We start from the raw sequence: 12,363 nt of genomic DNA, 5'->3' as shown, positions 1-12,363 counted from the left end.
GAGGCAGGGCCAAATCCAAAACTGAACCCCAGGAGCTGTGTGAACAAAGGAAGAGAAAGGGAAATTTCTCCCAGCAGCCTCAGGAGCAGCAGATTAAATCTCCACAGTCAACTTGATGTACCCTGCATCTGCGGAATACCTGAATAGACAACGAATCATCCCAAATTGAGGAGGTGGACTTTGGGGGCAACTATATATATATTGTTTTCCTTTTTCTCTTTTTGAGAGTATGTATGTGTTGCTTCTGTGTGTGATTTTTGTCTGTATAGCTTTGCTTTTACCATTTGTCCTAGGGTTCTGTCGGTCCATTTTTTTTTTTTTTTCCTAGTACAGTTAGTGCTTGTTATCATTGGTGGATTTTTCTTTTGGTTTGGTTGCTCTTTCTTTCTTTCTTCCTTCCTTTTTTTAAAATTACTTGATAAACATTTTTTTTTATTTTTAATAATTATTTTTTACTTTAATAACTTTATTTTATTCTTTTCTTTCTTTTTTTCTCCCTTTTATTCTGAGCCATGTGGATGACAGGGTCTTGGTGCTCTGCCGGGTGTCAGGGCTGTACCTCTGAGATGGGAGAGCCAAGTTCAGGACATTAGTCCACCAGAAACCTCCCAGCACCACGTAATATCAAACGGCAAAAATCTCCCAGACATCTCCATCTAAACGCCAAGATCCAGCTCCACTAAACAACCAGCAAACTAAAGTGCTGGACACCCTATGCCAAACAACTAGCAAGACAGGAACACAACCCCACCCATTAGCAGAGAGGCTGCCTAAAATCATAATAAGGTCATAGACACCCCAAAACACACCACCAGATGCGGACCTGCCCACCAGAAAGACAAGATCCAGCCTCATCCACCAGAAAACAGGCACTAGTCCCCTCCACCAGGAAGCCTACACAACCCACTGAACCAACCTTAGCCACTGGGGGCAGACACCAAAAACAACAGGAACTACGAACCTGCAGCCTGTGAAAAGACCACAAACACAGTAAATTAAGCAAAATGAGAAGACAGAGAAACACACAGCATATGAAGGAGCAAGGAAAAAACCTACCAGACCTAACAAATGAAGAGGAAATAGGCAGTCTACCTGAAAAAGAATTCAGAATAATGATAGTAAAGATGATCCAAAATCTTGGAAATAGAATGGAGAAAATACAAGAAATGTTTAACAAGGGCCTAGAAGAACTAAAGAGCAAACAAACAATGATGAACAACACAATAAATGAAATCAAAAATTCTCTAGAAGGAATCAGTAGCAGAATAACTGAGGCAGAAGAATGGATACGTGACCTGGAAGATAAAGTTGTGGAAATAACTACCACAGAGCAGAATAAAGAAAAGAGAATGAAAAGAACTGAGTCTCAGAGACCTCTGGGACAACATTAAATGCACCAACATCCTAATTATAGGGGTCCCAGAAGAAGAGAAAAAGAAAGAAACTGAGAAAATATTTCAAGAGACTACAGTTGAAAACTTCCCTAATATGGGAAAGGAAATAGTTAATCAAGTCCAGGAAGCACAGAGAGTCCCATACAGGATAAATCCAAGGAGAAACACGCCAAGACAGATATTAACCAAACTATCAAAAATTAAATACAAAGAAAAATATTAAAAGCAGCAGGGAAAAACAACAAACAAGGGAATCCCTGTAAGCTTAACAGCTGATCTTTCAGCAGAAACTCTGCAAGCCAGAAGGGAGTGGCAGGACATATTTAAAGTGATGAAAGGGGAAAACCTACAACCAAGATTACTCTACCCAGCAAGGATCTCACTCAGATTTGACGGAGAAATTAAAACCTTTACAGACAAGGAAAACCTAAGAGAATTCAGCACCACCAAACCATCATTACAACAAACGCTAAAGGAACTTCTCTAGGCAGGAAACACAGGAGAAGGAAAAGACCCACAAAAACAAACCCAAAACAATTAAGAAAATGGTAATAGGAACATACATATTGACAATCACCTTGAATGTAAATGGATTAAATGCTCCAACCAAAAGACACATATTGGCTGAATGGATACAAAAACAAGACCCGTACATATGCTTCCTACAAGAGACCCACTTCAGACCTAGGGACACATACAAACTGGAGGTGAGGGGATGGAAAAAGATACTCCATGCAAATGGAAACTAAAAGAAAGCTGTAGTAGTAATTCTCATATCAGACAAAATAGACTTTAAAACAAAGATTACTACAAGAGAAAAAGAAGGACACTACATAATGATCAAGGGATCAATCCAAGAAGATATAACAATTGTAAATATTTATGCACCCAACATAGGAGCACCTCAATACATAAGGCAAATGCTAACAGCCATAAAAGGGGAAATCGACAGTAACACAATCATAGTAGGGGACTTTAATGCCTCACTTTCACCAACAGACAGATCATCCAAAATGAAAATAAATAAGGAAACACAAGCTTTAAATGATACATTAAACAAGATGGACTTAATTTATATTTATAGGACATTCCATCCAAAAACAACAGAATACACTTTCTTCTCAAATGCCCATGGAACATTCTGAAGGACAGATCATATCTTGGGTCACAAATCAAGCCTTGCTAAATTTAAGAAAATTGAAATCACATCAAGAATCTTTTCCGACTACAACGCTATGAGACTAGATATCAGTTACAGGAAGAAAATCTGTAAAAAATACAAACACATGGAGGCTAAACAATACATTATTAAATAACCAAGAGATCACTGAAGAAATCAAAGAGGAAATCAAAAAATACCTAGAAACAAATGACAATGAAAACACAATGACCCAAAACCTACAGGATGCAGCATAAGCAGTTCTAAGAGGGAAGTTTATAGCAATACAATCCTATCTTAAGAAACAAGAAACATCTCAAATAAACAACCTAACCTTACACCTAAAGCAATTAGAAAAAGAAGAACAAAAAAACCCCAAAGTTAGCAGAAGGAAAGAAATCATAAAGATCAGATCAGAAATAAATGAAAAAGAAATGAAGGAAATGATAGCAAACATCAATAAAACTAAAAGCTGGTTCTTTGAGAAGATAAACAAAATTGATAAACCATTACCCAGACTCAATAAGAAAAAAAGGGAGAAGACTCAAATCAACAGAATTAGAAATGAAAAAGGAGAAGTAACAACTGATACTGCAGAAATACAAAGGATCATGAGATATTACTACAAGCAACTATATGCCAATAAAATGGACAACCTGGAAGAAATGGACAAATTCTTTGAAAAGCACAACCTTCGGAGACTGAACCAGGAAAAACAGAAATATAAACAGATCAATTACAAGCACTGAAACTGAAACTGTGATTAAAAATCTTCCAACAAACAAAAGAATAGGACCAAATGGCTTCACAGGTGAATTCTACCAAACATTTAGAGAAGAGCTAACACCTATCCTTCTCGAACTCTTCCAAAATATAGCAGAGGGAGGAACACTCCCTAACTCATTCTACAAGGCCACCATCACCCTGATATGAAAACCAGACAAAGACATCACCAAGAAAGAATACTACAGGCAAATATCACTGATGAACATAGATGCAAAAATCCTCAACAAAATACTAGCAAACAGAATCCAACAGCACATTAAAAGGATCATACACCATGATCAAGTGGGGTTTATCCCAGGAACGCAAGGATTCTTCAATATACGCAAATTCATCAATGTGATACACCATATTAATAAAATGAAGGATAAAAATCATATGATCATCTCAATAGATGCAGAAAAACCTTTTGACAAAATTCAACACCCATTTATGATAAAAATCCTCCAGAAAGTAGGCACGGAGGGAACTTACCTCAACATAATAAAGGCCATATATGACAAACCCACAGCCAACATCATCTTCAATGGTGAAAAACTGAAACCATATCCACTCTGATCAGGAACAAGACAAGGTTGCCCACTCTCACCACTATTATTCAAAATTGTTTTGGAAGTTTTCGCCACGGCAATCAGTGAAGAAAAAGAATTAAAAGGAATCCAAATTGGAAAAGAAGAAGTAAAGCTGTCACTGTTTGCAGATGACATGATACTATACATAGAGCATCCTAAATATGCTACCATAAACAACTAGAGCTAATCAATGGATTTGTTAAGTAGCAGGATACAAAATTAATGAACAGAAATCTCTTGCATTCCTATACACTAATGATGAAAAATCTGAAAGTGAAATTAGGAAACACTCCCATTTACCACTGCAACAAAAAGAATAAAATACCTAGGAATAAACCTAGCTAAGGAGACAAAAGACCTGTATACAGAAAACTATAAAACACTGATGAAAGAAATTAAAGATGATACAAATAGATGGAGAGATATACCATGTTCTTGGATTGGAAGAATCAACATTGTGAAAATGACTCTACTCCCCAAAGCAAACTACAGATTCAATGCAATCCCTATCAAACTACCAATGGTATTTTACACAGAAGTAGAACAAAAAATTTCACAATTTGTATGGAAACACAAAAGACCCCAAATAGCCAAAGCAATCTTGAGAAAGAGAAATGGAGATGGAGGAATCAGGCTCCCTGACTTCAGACTATATTACAAAGCTACAGTAATCAAGACAGTATGGTTCAGGCACAAAAACAGAAACACAGATTAATGGAACAGGATAGAAAGCCCAGAGATAAACCCATGCACATATGGTCACCTTATCTTTGATAAAGGAAACAAGGATATACAATGGAGAAAAGACAGCCTCTTCAATAAGTGGTGCTGGGAAAACTGGACAGCTACATGTAAAAGAATGCATTTAGAACACTCCCTAGCACAATACACAAAAATAAACTCAAAATGGATTAAAGAGTTAAATGTAAGGCCATACACTATAAAACTCTAAGAGGAAAGCATAGGCAGAACACTGCATGACATAAATCACAGCAAGATCCTTTCTGACCCACCTCCTAGAGAAATGGAAACAAAAACAAAATAAACAAATGGGACCTAATGAAGTTTAAAAGCTTTTGCATAGCAAACGAAACCATAAACAAGACAAAAAGACAACCCTCAGAATGGGAGAAAATATTTGCAAATGAAGCAATTGACAAAGGATTAATCTCCAAAATTTACAAGCAGCTCATGCAGCTCAATATCAAAAAAACAAACAACCCAATCCAAAAATGGGCAGAGGACCTAAACAGACATTTCTCCAAAGAAGATATACAGATGGCCAACAAACACATGAAAGGATGCTCAACATCATTAATCATTAGAGATATGCAAATTAAAACTACAATGAGATATCATCTCACACCGGTCAGAATGGCCATCATCAAAAAATCTACAAACAATAAAGGCTGGACAGGGTGCGGAGAAAAGGGAACCCTTTTGCACTGTTGGCGGGAATGTAAATTGATACAGCCACTATTGAGAACAGTATGGAGGTTCCTTAAAAAACTAAAAATAGAACTACCATACCACTCAGCAATCCCACTACTGGGCATATACCCTGAGAAAACCATAATTCAAAAAGAGTCATGTACCACAATGTTCACTGTAGCTCTATTTACAATAGCCAGGACATGGAAGCAACCTAAGTGTGCATCAACAGATGAATGGATAAAGAAGATGTGGCCCATATATACAATGGAATATTACTCACCCATAAAAAGAAACGAAATTGAGTTATTTGTAGTGAGGTGGATGGACCCAGAGTCTGTTATATAGAGTGAAGTAAGTCAGAAAGAGAAAAATAAATACCATATGCTAACACATATATATGGAATCTTAAAAAAAAAAAAAAATGGTCATGAAGAACCTAGGGGCAGGACAGGAATAAAGACACAGACCTACAAGAGATTGGACTTGAGGACACGGGGAGCAGGAAGTGTAAGCTGGGACAAAGTGATAGAGTGATATGGACATATATACACTACGTAATGTAAAATAGATAGCTAGTGGGAAGCAGCCGCATAGCACAGGGAGATCAGCTTGGTGCTTTGTCACCACCTAGAGGGGTAGGGTAGGGAGGCTGGGAGGGAGGGAGACGCAAGAGGGAAGAGATATCGGGATATATGTATATGTATAGCTGATTCACTTTGTTATAAAGCAGAATCTAACACACCATTGTAAAGCAATTATACTCCAATAAAGATTTTTTAAAAAAACCAAAAATCTTGAGATAAAATGGAATGTTTAAAAAAAAAAAGAGGATATCTAAGATTTCAGAAATTAAGAATTCCCCCCTCCCAAAATCTGTAAAAAATTATCTTCTAAGAATTTTTTTACCTCCAAACCATAAAGTTTCAACTGAAGAAGTAACAATTAATCACCAATACAGGAAAAGAGGTAAGTTTATAGAGAGAGTTCACAAAATATGTTTTGCTAGCAAACAGATAACCTTGATCTGTTCGATGAATATATACTGATGATTTACAAGAGCATCTCGATTATATTGAAAATAAAGAATATACACATATTGATCTATGTTAAGAGAGTAATAGGTTTAGAGCAGTGATTCCAAGTCATGTTTTCTTGAAATGTTTCAAGGATTCCACAAACATTTAACTCAGTTCAAACAATGTTCTAAACTTCTAAAATAATAAACACATTTAAAGAGGTACATCCAAAAAAAGGATATATTAAGACTATATTAAGCAATTTATAAAAATCATGGATAGGCCTGTTCAGTAGGAAAAGCTTCACATTATAGCAAACAAAAAATTACAAAATAGTTCAGTCATTTTCTTCATCATTAAATATGAGAAAGATCTTTTTAACTTAATTGTAACTGAATTTAGAAAGACAGCCAGAGGTTGGTGCCGGCTAGAGAGTCCAAAGGTGCTCCAATGAGCCTTCTCAGCGTGTGTGAAAACTCATGTCACTTCAGTATATCTAAAACTTTAACTCTCCAGAACACGCAGTTTCTCTGTTCCTCTCAACCACAGTTGTTAGGCAAATTACTACTCTACTTAAAAATCAAAGGAAAAATGATACCATAATCTCTCCCAGAGTGCCCTTGACTCTTTTGACAAAGAAAGTAATGATCAGGGGCCCTTCCAGAGCTAATGGCTCCAAATAGGTCTCCTCAGATAAAGAGTCGGGAGCAAACTGAACCACTCCATTTGGATCACCGAACTTTTGTATCTAGAAAGAGAAACAGAGAGCAGAGTGAAAATGTATATAACAGCTATGGATGAAATTACGGTATGCAATATATCAATACACTGATGTATTGTGTATATACAAGATAAGCTGAGGAAATGAAAGAAACACAATCACGATACTTGGATATAATCCACCTAGCTACCTGATTTTTAAAAACCTTCTTTATTTTGCTGATTGTTACCAAAACAGGTAGGTTCTTATCCCCCAAGGATAATGGGAATAAGTGTTCAGAAAACTACAATTGGTAGAATCACCAAAGGATAATACTTCAATGACTGAATTTAGCTTTATTCACCTCTCATTTGCTTCATTTAACCAGTTAAGTTTAGCTAACCTCTTTCTACTCGTTATGATATAATACAATATGGAGAGAAGCAAAGGCCCTGTGACGGTTAATTTAACGTGTCATCCTGGCTAGGCTACAGTGTCCAATTGTTTGGTCAAACACTAGTCTAGATGTTGCTGTAAAGGTATTTTGCAGATATGATTAATATCTACAACCAGCTGACTTGAAGTCAAGAAAATTATTCTCAATAATGTGAACGGACCTCATCCAGTCAGTCGAACCGTAAAGAGCAAACACTGAGGCTTCCCGGAGAAGAAGGAATTGTGCCTCAGGACTGCAATTTAGGAATCCTGTTTGAGTTTCCAGCCTGCTGGCCTGCCCCACAAAATTCAAACTCAAGACTGCAACTTCGGTTCTTTCCTGGGCTTCCTGCCTGCCAGCCTGCTTTATGGATTTTGGACTTGCCAGACCCCACAATCCCATGAGCCAATTCCTTAAAAAAAAAAAAAAAAAACTCCTTCTCCATATATATTTCCTAATAGTTCTGGTTCTCTGGAGACATCTGACTGATACAGACCCCAGACATGAGTGTTTTGCAAACTTAAAAAAAAGGTGCATCATTCAGTCTTTTTTTCAGTAACCTTGGTCCCCAGCACTTTCTTCCCGGATGGACTGGGTGACTCATGCAAAATATGCTGAACTCGGATCTGATCCACACCATCATTGCCCTAATTGTACAAGTACCATTCTTCCTTCCAACAATCTGACTTGTGACATCTGTGAACTTTTATGTACTTTAATGGCAAAGATATGCAATGCGTATGATATGACAACTGCCTCCTCTCTAAAAGTGCCAAATATCCCCAAAACATCAGATTTTCTCAGAAAGTGTAAAATAAGTATTTCTCATTATCTTAAAGCCTTTAAAAATTATCAGTTGGGGCTTCCCTGGTGGCGCAGTGGTTGAGAGTCTGCCTGCCGATGCAGGGGACACAGGTTCGTGCTCCGGTCCGGGAGGATCCCACATGCCGCGGAGCGGCTGGGCCTGTGAGCCATGGCTGCTGAGCCTGTGCGTCCAGAGCCTTGTTCCACAATGGGAGAGGCCACAGCAGTGAGAGGCCCACGTACCGCCAAAAAAAAAAAAAAAAAAAAATATATATATATATATATATATATATATATATATATCAATAATGATGTTATGGAATAAACTAATATAACAACCAGAACATCTGATCCACAGGAATTACTATGACTTCATTTGGTCTTATAACTTTAAATTCATCATAAGCCCATAGAGTCTCAACAAATGTAAATGTATTTTCCAATAAATCGTTAAATCCAAAATTTTGTGGGCAAAACAAAGTCGGACTTACTGTTAATGTAACATCTTTAGCTCTGGAGTCTAATTTAGCTTCTCCTTTCACAAGTTTAAGTTGAATAATGAAAGTCTTTTCAACTTCAATGTCATCATGAGGATAGACTATCAGAATGATGCTTCTCACTCCACCTTCCCCATCTCCAAAGGAGAAGGACCCGCTCACCGGGTCAGCGATGTCTCTGTTCTGTGATGGTAAGGCTTCCTGAGAATTGGGTCCGACTATCTCCCAGTTTACCTGCAGGGTGTTTATTTTTTTAATAGAAACGATCAGCTTTAAACAAAGAATTACTTAGCAGGATATGTAGTATTAAAAATATATATAATACACGTGAAAATTATTCTAGAATATCTCCAGCAAATTCCTATGTTATCAACTCATGTTGTTTAAAACAATATTTGCAAATATAAGCTATGTATCTACAGAATATCTGTTTTCATGAATAGCAATGTCTAACAAGTAAAGAAAGATCTGAATACCCAGTCATTTGTTATCACCACAGGATAACAAAAACATAAAGGTACATATTCTAAATATACATATTAGAGTAATATGGACTTTAAAAATATGAGTACAAACTGTCTTGCTAGTGCACAGCTTCTGTCTATCAAAACCTATTTGAATCAGACTATAAAATCATGTGAAAGGTCTGCTGGGCGTGCAGCAATAAATATACTTAAATTCCTAGTGTAAGAGGAACAGAAATTTTCATAAATTGTTACAAGAAACAAAAATTTTATATTGCAACAAATGCATTTTTTAAAGTTTCTATAATTTAAAATTGTATACTTTTCATATGCATAAAGAAAGAAAACTGGGCACTTCTCTTTGCTTCTTTCATCTTTCATCAGCATTGGACACAGCTGACCGCTTCTTTCTCTTGAAACACTGTGTCCTGTCTTCCTTGGCTTACATGTTACTCACATAACACATACCTTCCTAGTTTTCCTTCTTTACTTCTCAATCTTTTTGGCTGGCTCTCCCTCCTCAGATCCCTAATGTTGGGAGCCCGCGCTTGCGTCTATACCCCTTACATCCCTGTCTACACTCCTTAGGCCACAGAGTTTCAAATGCCTCCAGGTGTGTCAACATCTTTTGAATCTGTGTGCAGTCCTGACCTCCCCACAACCCACACTCGAACTTCCCCCTGCCTACTTGCCCCTCCACTGGGGTGTCTAGTAGCTATCTCAAATCAACAAGGCCAAAACAGAACTCTTGCTTTTCCCCCAAGCTTCGGCATCTCAGTAAACAGCACTACAATTTAACCAGTTGCTCAACTAAAATTCCAGCAGTTATCCTTGATTACTCTCTTCCCCTCTACAAGCCCAGTGAATTTTTTCTCCAAAACATACTCGATGTCCATTCCCATCTGGCCAGCTCCATCTCCACCCTTGTCTGAGCCATCGTCAGCTCTGCCCTGGGCTATAGAGGGCAAGAGCCTTCTAACTGCTCTCCCTGCTTCTACTCCAGCTTCTTGACAACCCATTTTCCTCACAGCAGTTATAAGTGAGCTGACAACCTGGTGACACCGACATCATTCCCCTGCTTAAAACTCTCTAATGGCATCCTATTTGCACTTAGACTCATCATCTTTAACCTGGCTTAGAAAGTTCTCTGTGACCAAACACCTACTGGCCCCTCTGATCTATCTTGTGCTGTTATCCCTTCATTTCCAAGCCCATCCACCACATGGACCTCTGCATACCGCAAACATGCCAAGTTTGTAGATCTGCACTAGCTAATCCCTCTGCCCAAATGCTCATCCCTCTAACAATTACTTGAGCACCTCTTTCTTATCATCTTTCAGCTTTAATATCACACCCTTACCATCCAATCAACAGTGGCCAGCAGGTCACTTATGATTGTGTCTCCTGATTTTATATTCCTGCGAAAAACTTGGTGTTATCAGATCATTTTCTTTTCATTTTTTTGTTTATTGTTTGAAAACTTTATGAGAACAGAGATGAAGTCTGTCTTGTTCACCAGTGCATTCTCAGGGTCTGGTACATGGAAAGCCCTCTACAAATACTTGTTGACTTTTACCAGAATCCTTCATTTAATTTTTAACTTTCTCTCAAGAGTGTCCTGAGGACAGCTATATGCCTTATGCATTTTTATGTACTTCAAAGGATTTTAGAAGCTGCTTTATACCTACTAGGTAATTAATAAGTATTACTGACTGTGAATAAATAAATGACTATATTTGAGGAATAAGAAAATCCAATACCATATCTATCAATCCAAATTATTTTTTAAATCACGGGAAGAATAACTCTACCTGAATCTCTCCCAAGAGTCCTCCAGTCCGCTCCAGCATCAAGGGTAAAATCATTGTAGAATTGGGATTAGGAATAGAAATTTTGCTTTGATTGAGAAATCTTACTACACCAAAGGGAGAGTCACTCTTGGCAATCGTGATTCTGCACACTAGGTGGCGCCCAAGGACCGCTCCACCAGTAGCTCCAATGAGCAGGATTTCAATGGGCTCCTCAAATTCACTGCATAGCAAGAAGGAGCAATTCTGTGAGTCTAAACATATTAAAATGCTTCTAAAATCCAAATAACTAGTCATTTTCAAAATTGGTCATACATATTCAAGGCACAGTAGTCACACACCAAGTGGTAAGAAGAGGGTGCTTAGCTAAAAGCACAAATGATCACTTCAATATTACATAAACTGGGATAGTTATCAGACTTTCTTCCCCTCTTTTAAATTGCTTAATGCATTAAGGAAGTGATCCGCAGGATGTTTCCACATTCTGATTAGACTTTTCAAATCTAGAAGAATAAAAATTATTATTTCTTCTTCTGTTTGAGAAAAAGTGAGGCACAATCACAATGGACTCCCAATCTCTTTTTCCCTATCTCAGCACCCCCTAAAGTTTCTCACTCATTTTTCAATGGGTACACGTATAATCTAAAATTCTATTATCAGTGCAAAACATAGGTAAGGACTGGAGCACAATACTCATGCTTTACATATGCCCATGTTATTTCCAATATCACTAAGTAGTTTTACCTTTCATCGTCATCAATGATGGAAACATTTATAAAACTTAAGCTCTGCCCATGCTGAAAGGTGACTGAACTACCATGCAGTACATAATCAACACCACCAGGAACTGCAGAAGAGCTCTGAGAGATGACATCAGCTGTCACACGGCCGTAAGTGCCATGAAGCCTCACCACTGGAATCATGATCATCCCTACGTCCTCCTCCACTGTAACAGGAATTTGAAATTAATTGGTACGCCAGACAAAGCAAGTGACTTTTATAAGATTCAGTCAAATCAAACACGACAATTAAATATAACAGTACAACACAAGCACTCAATTTTTCCGCAGTTCATTTATTGCTTTAAAAAACAATTAGTGAAAATGTCATGACTTATTTTTTTTTTAGGAGAACTATAGTATGTCACAAGTTGAAAATTATAGTGAGCAGTGTAAGTTAGAATTTAAATAATCGATTTCATCATTAGCATAGCCATTCTTTCTCTGTGTGCCACATATAAATAAATAACCCTTGCTTTTTTGACAATGTTAGATGAGCACAAAAAACACTTAAAAT

The 12,363-nt window shown here is 37.4% G+C and overlaps 1 protein-coding gene across 1 annotated transcript in view; it reads right to left on the bottom strand.

Annotated features, from left to right (window-relative positions):
- Positions 1-12,363, bottom strand: part of ADGRV1 (adhesion G protein-coupled receptor V1) — a 542,990-nt gene that overhangs the window by 345,967 nt on the left and 184,660 nt on the right. The window contains exons 66-69 of the mRNA XM_065873671.1: positions 11,812-12,013; positions 11,071-11,290; positions 8,790-9,029; positions 6,957-7,106 (exon numbers count right to left, since the gene is read on the bottom strand). Of these exons, the coding sequence (XP_065729743.1) occupies positions 6,957-7,106; positions 8,790-9,029; positions 11,071-11,290; positions 11,812-12,013 (812 nt within the window). The remainder of the gene's footprint in view (positions 1-6,956; positions 7,107-8,789; positions 9,030-11,070; positions 11,291-11,811; positions 12,014-12,363) is intronic.

This window comes from Phocoena phocoena, chromosome 3 (genome assembly GCF_963924675.1).
Source record: "Phocoena phocoena chromosome 3, mPhoPho1.1, whole genome shotgun sequence".
Lineage (NCBI taxonomy): Eukaryota > Metazoa > Chordata > Mammalia > Artiodactyla > Phocoenidae > Phocoena > Phocoena phocoena.
Note: the sequence above shows the minus strand (reverse complement) of the source record. Positions and strands in the feature narration are given on the sequence as shown.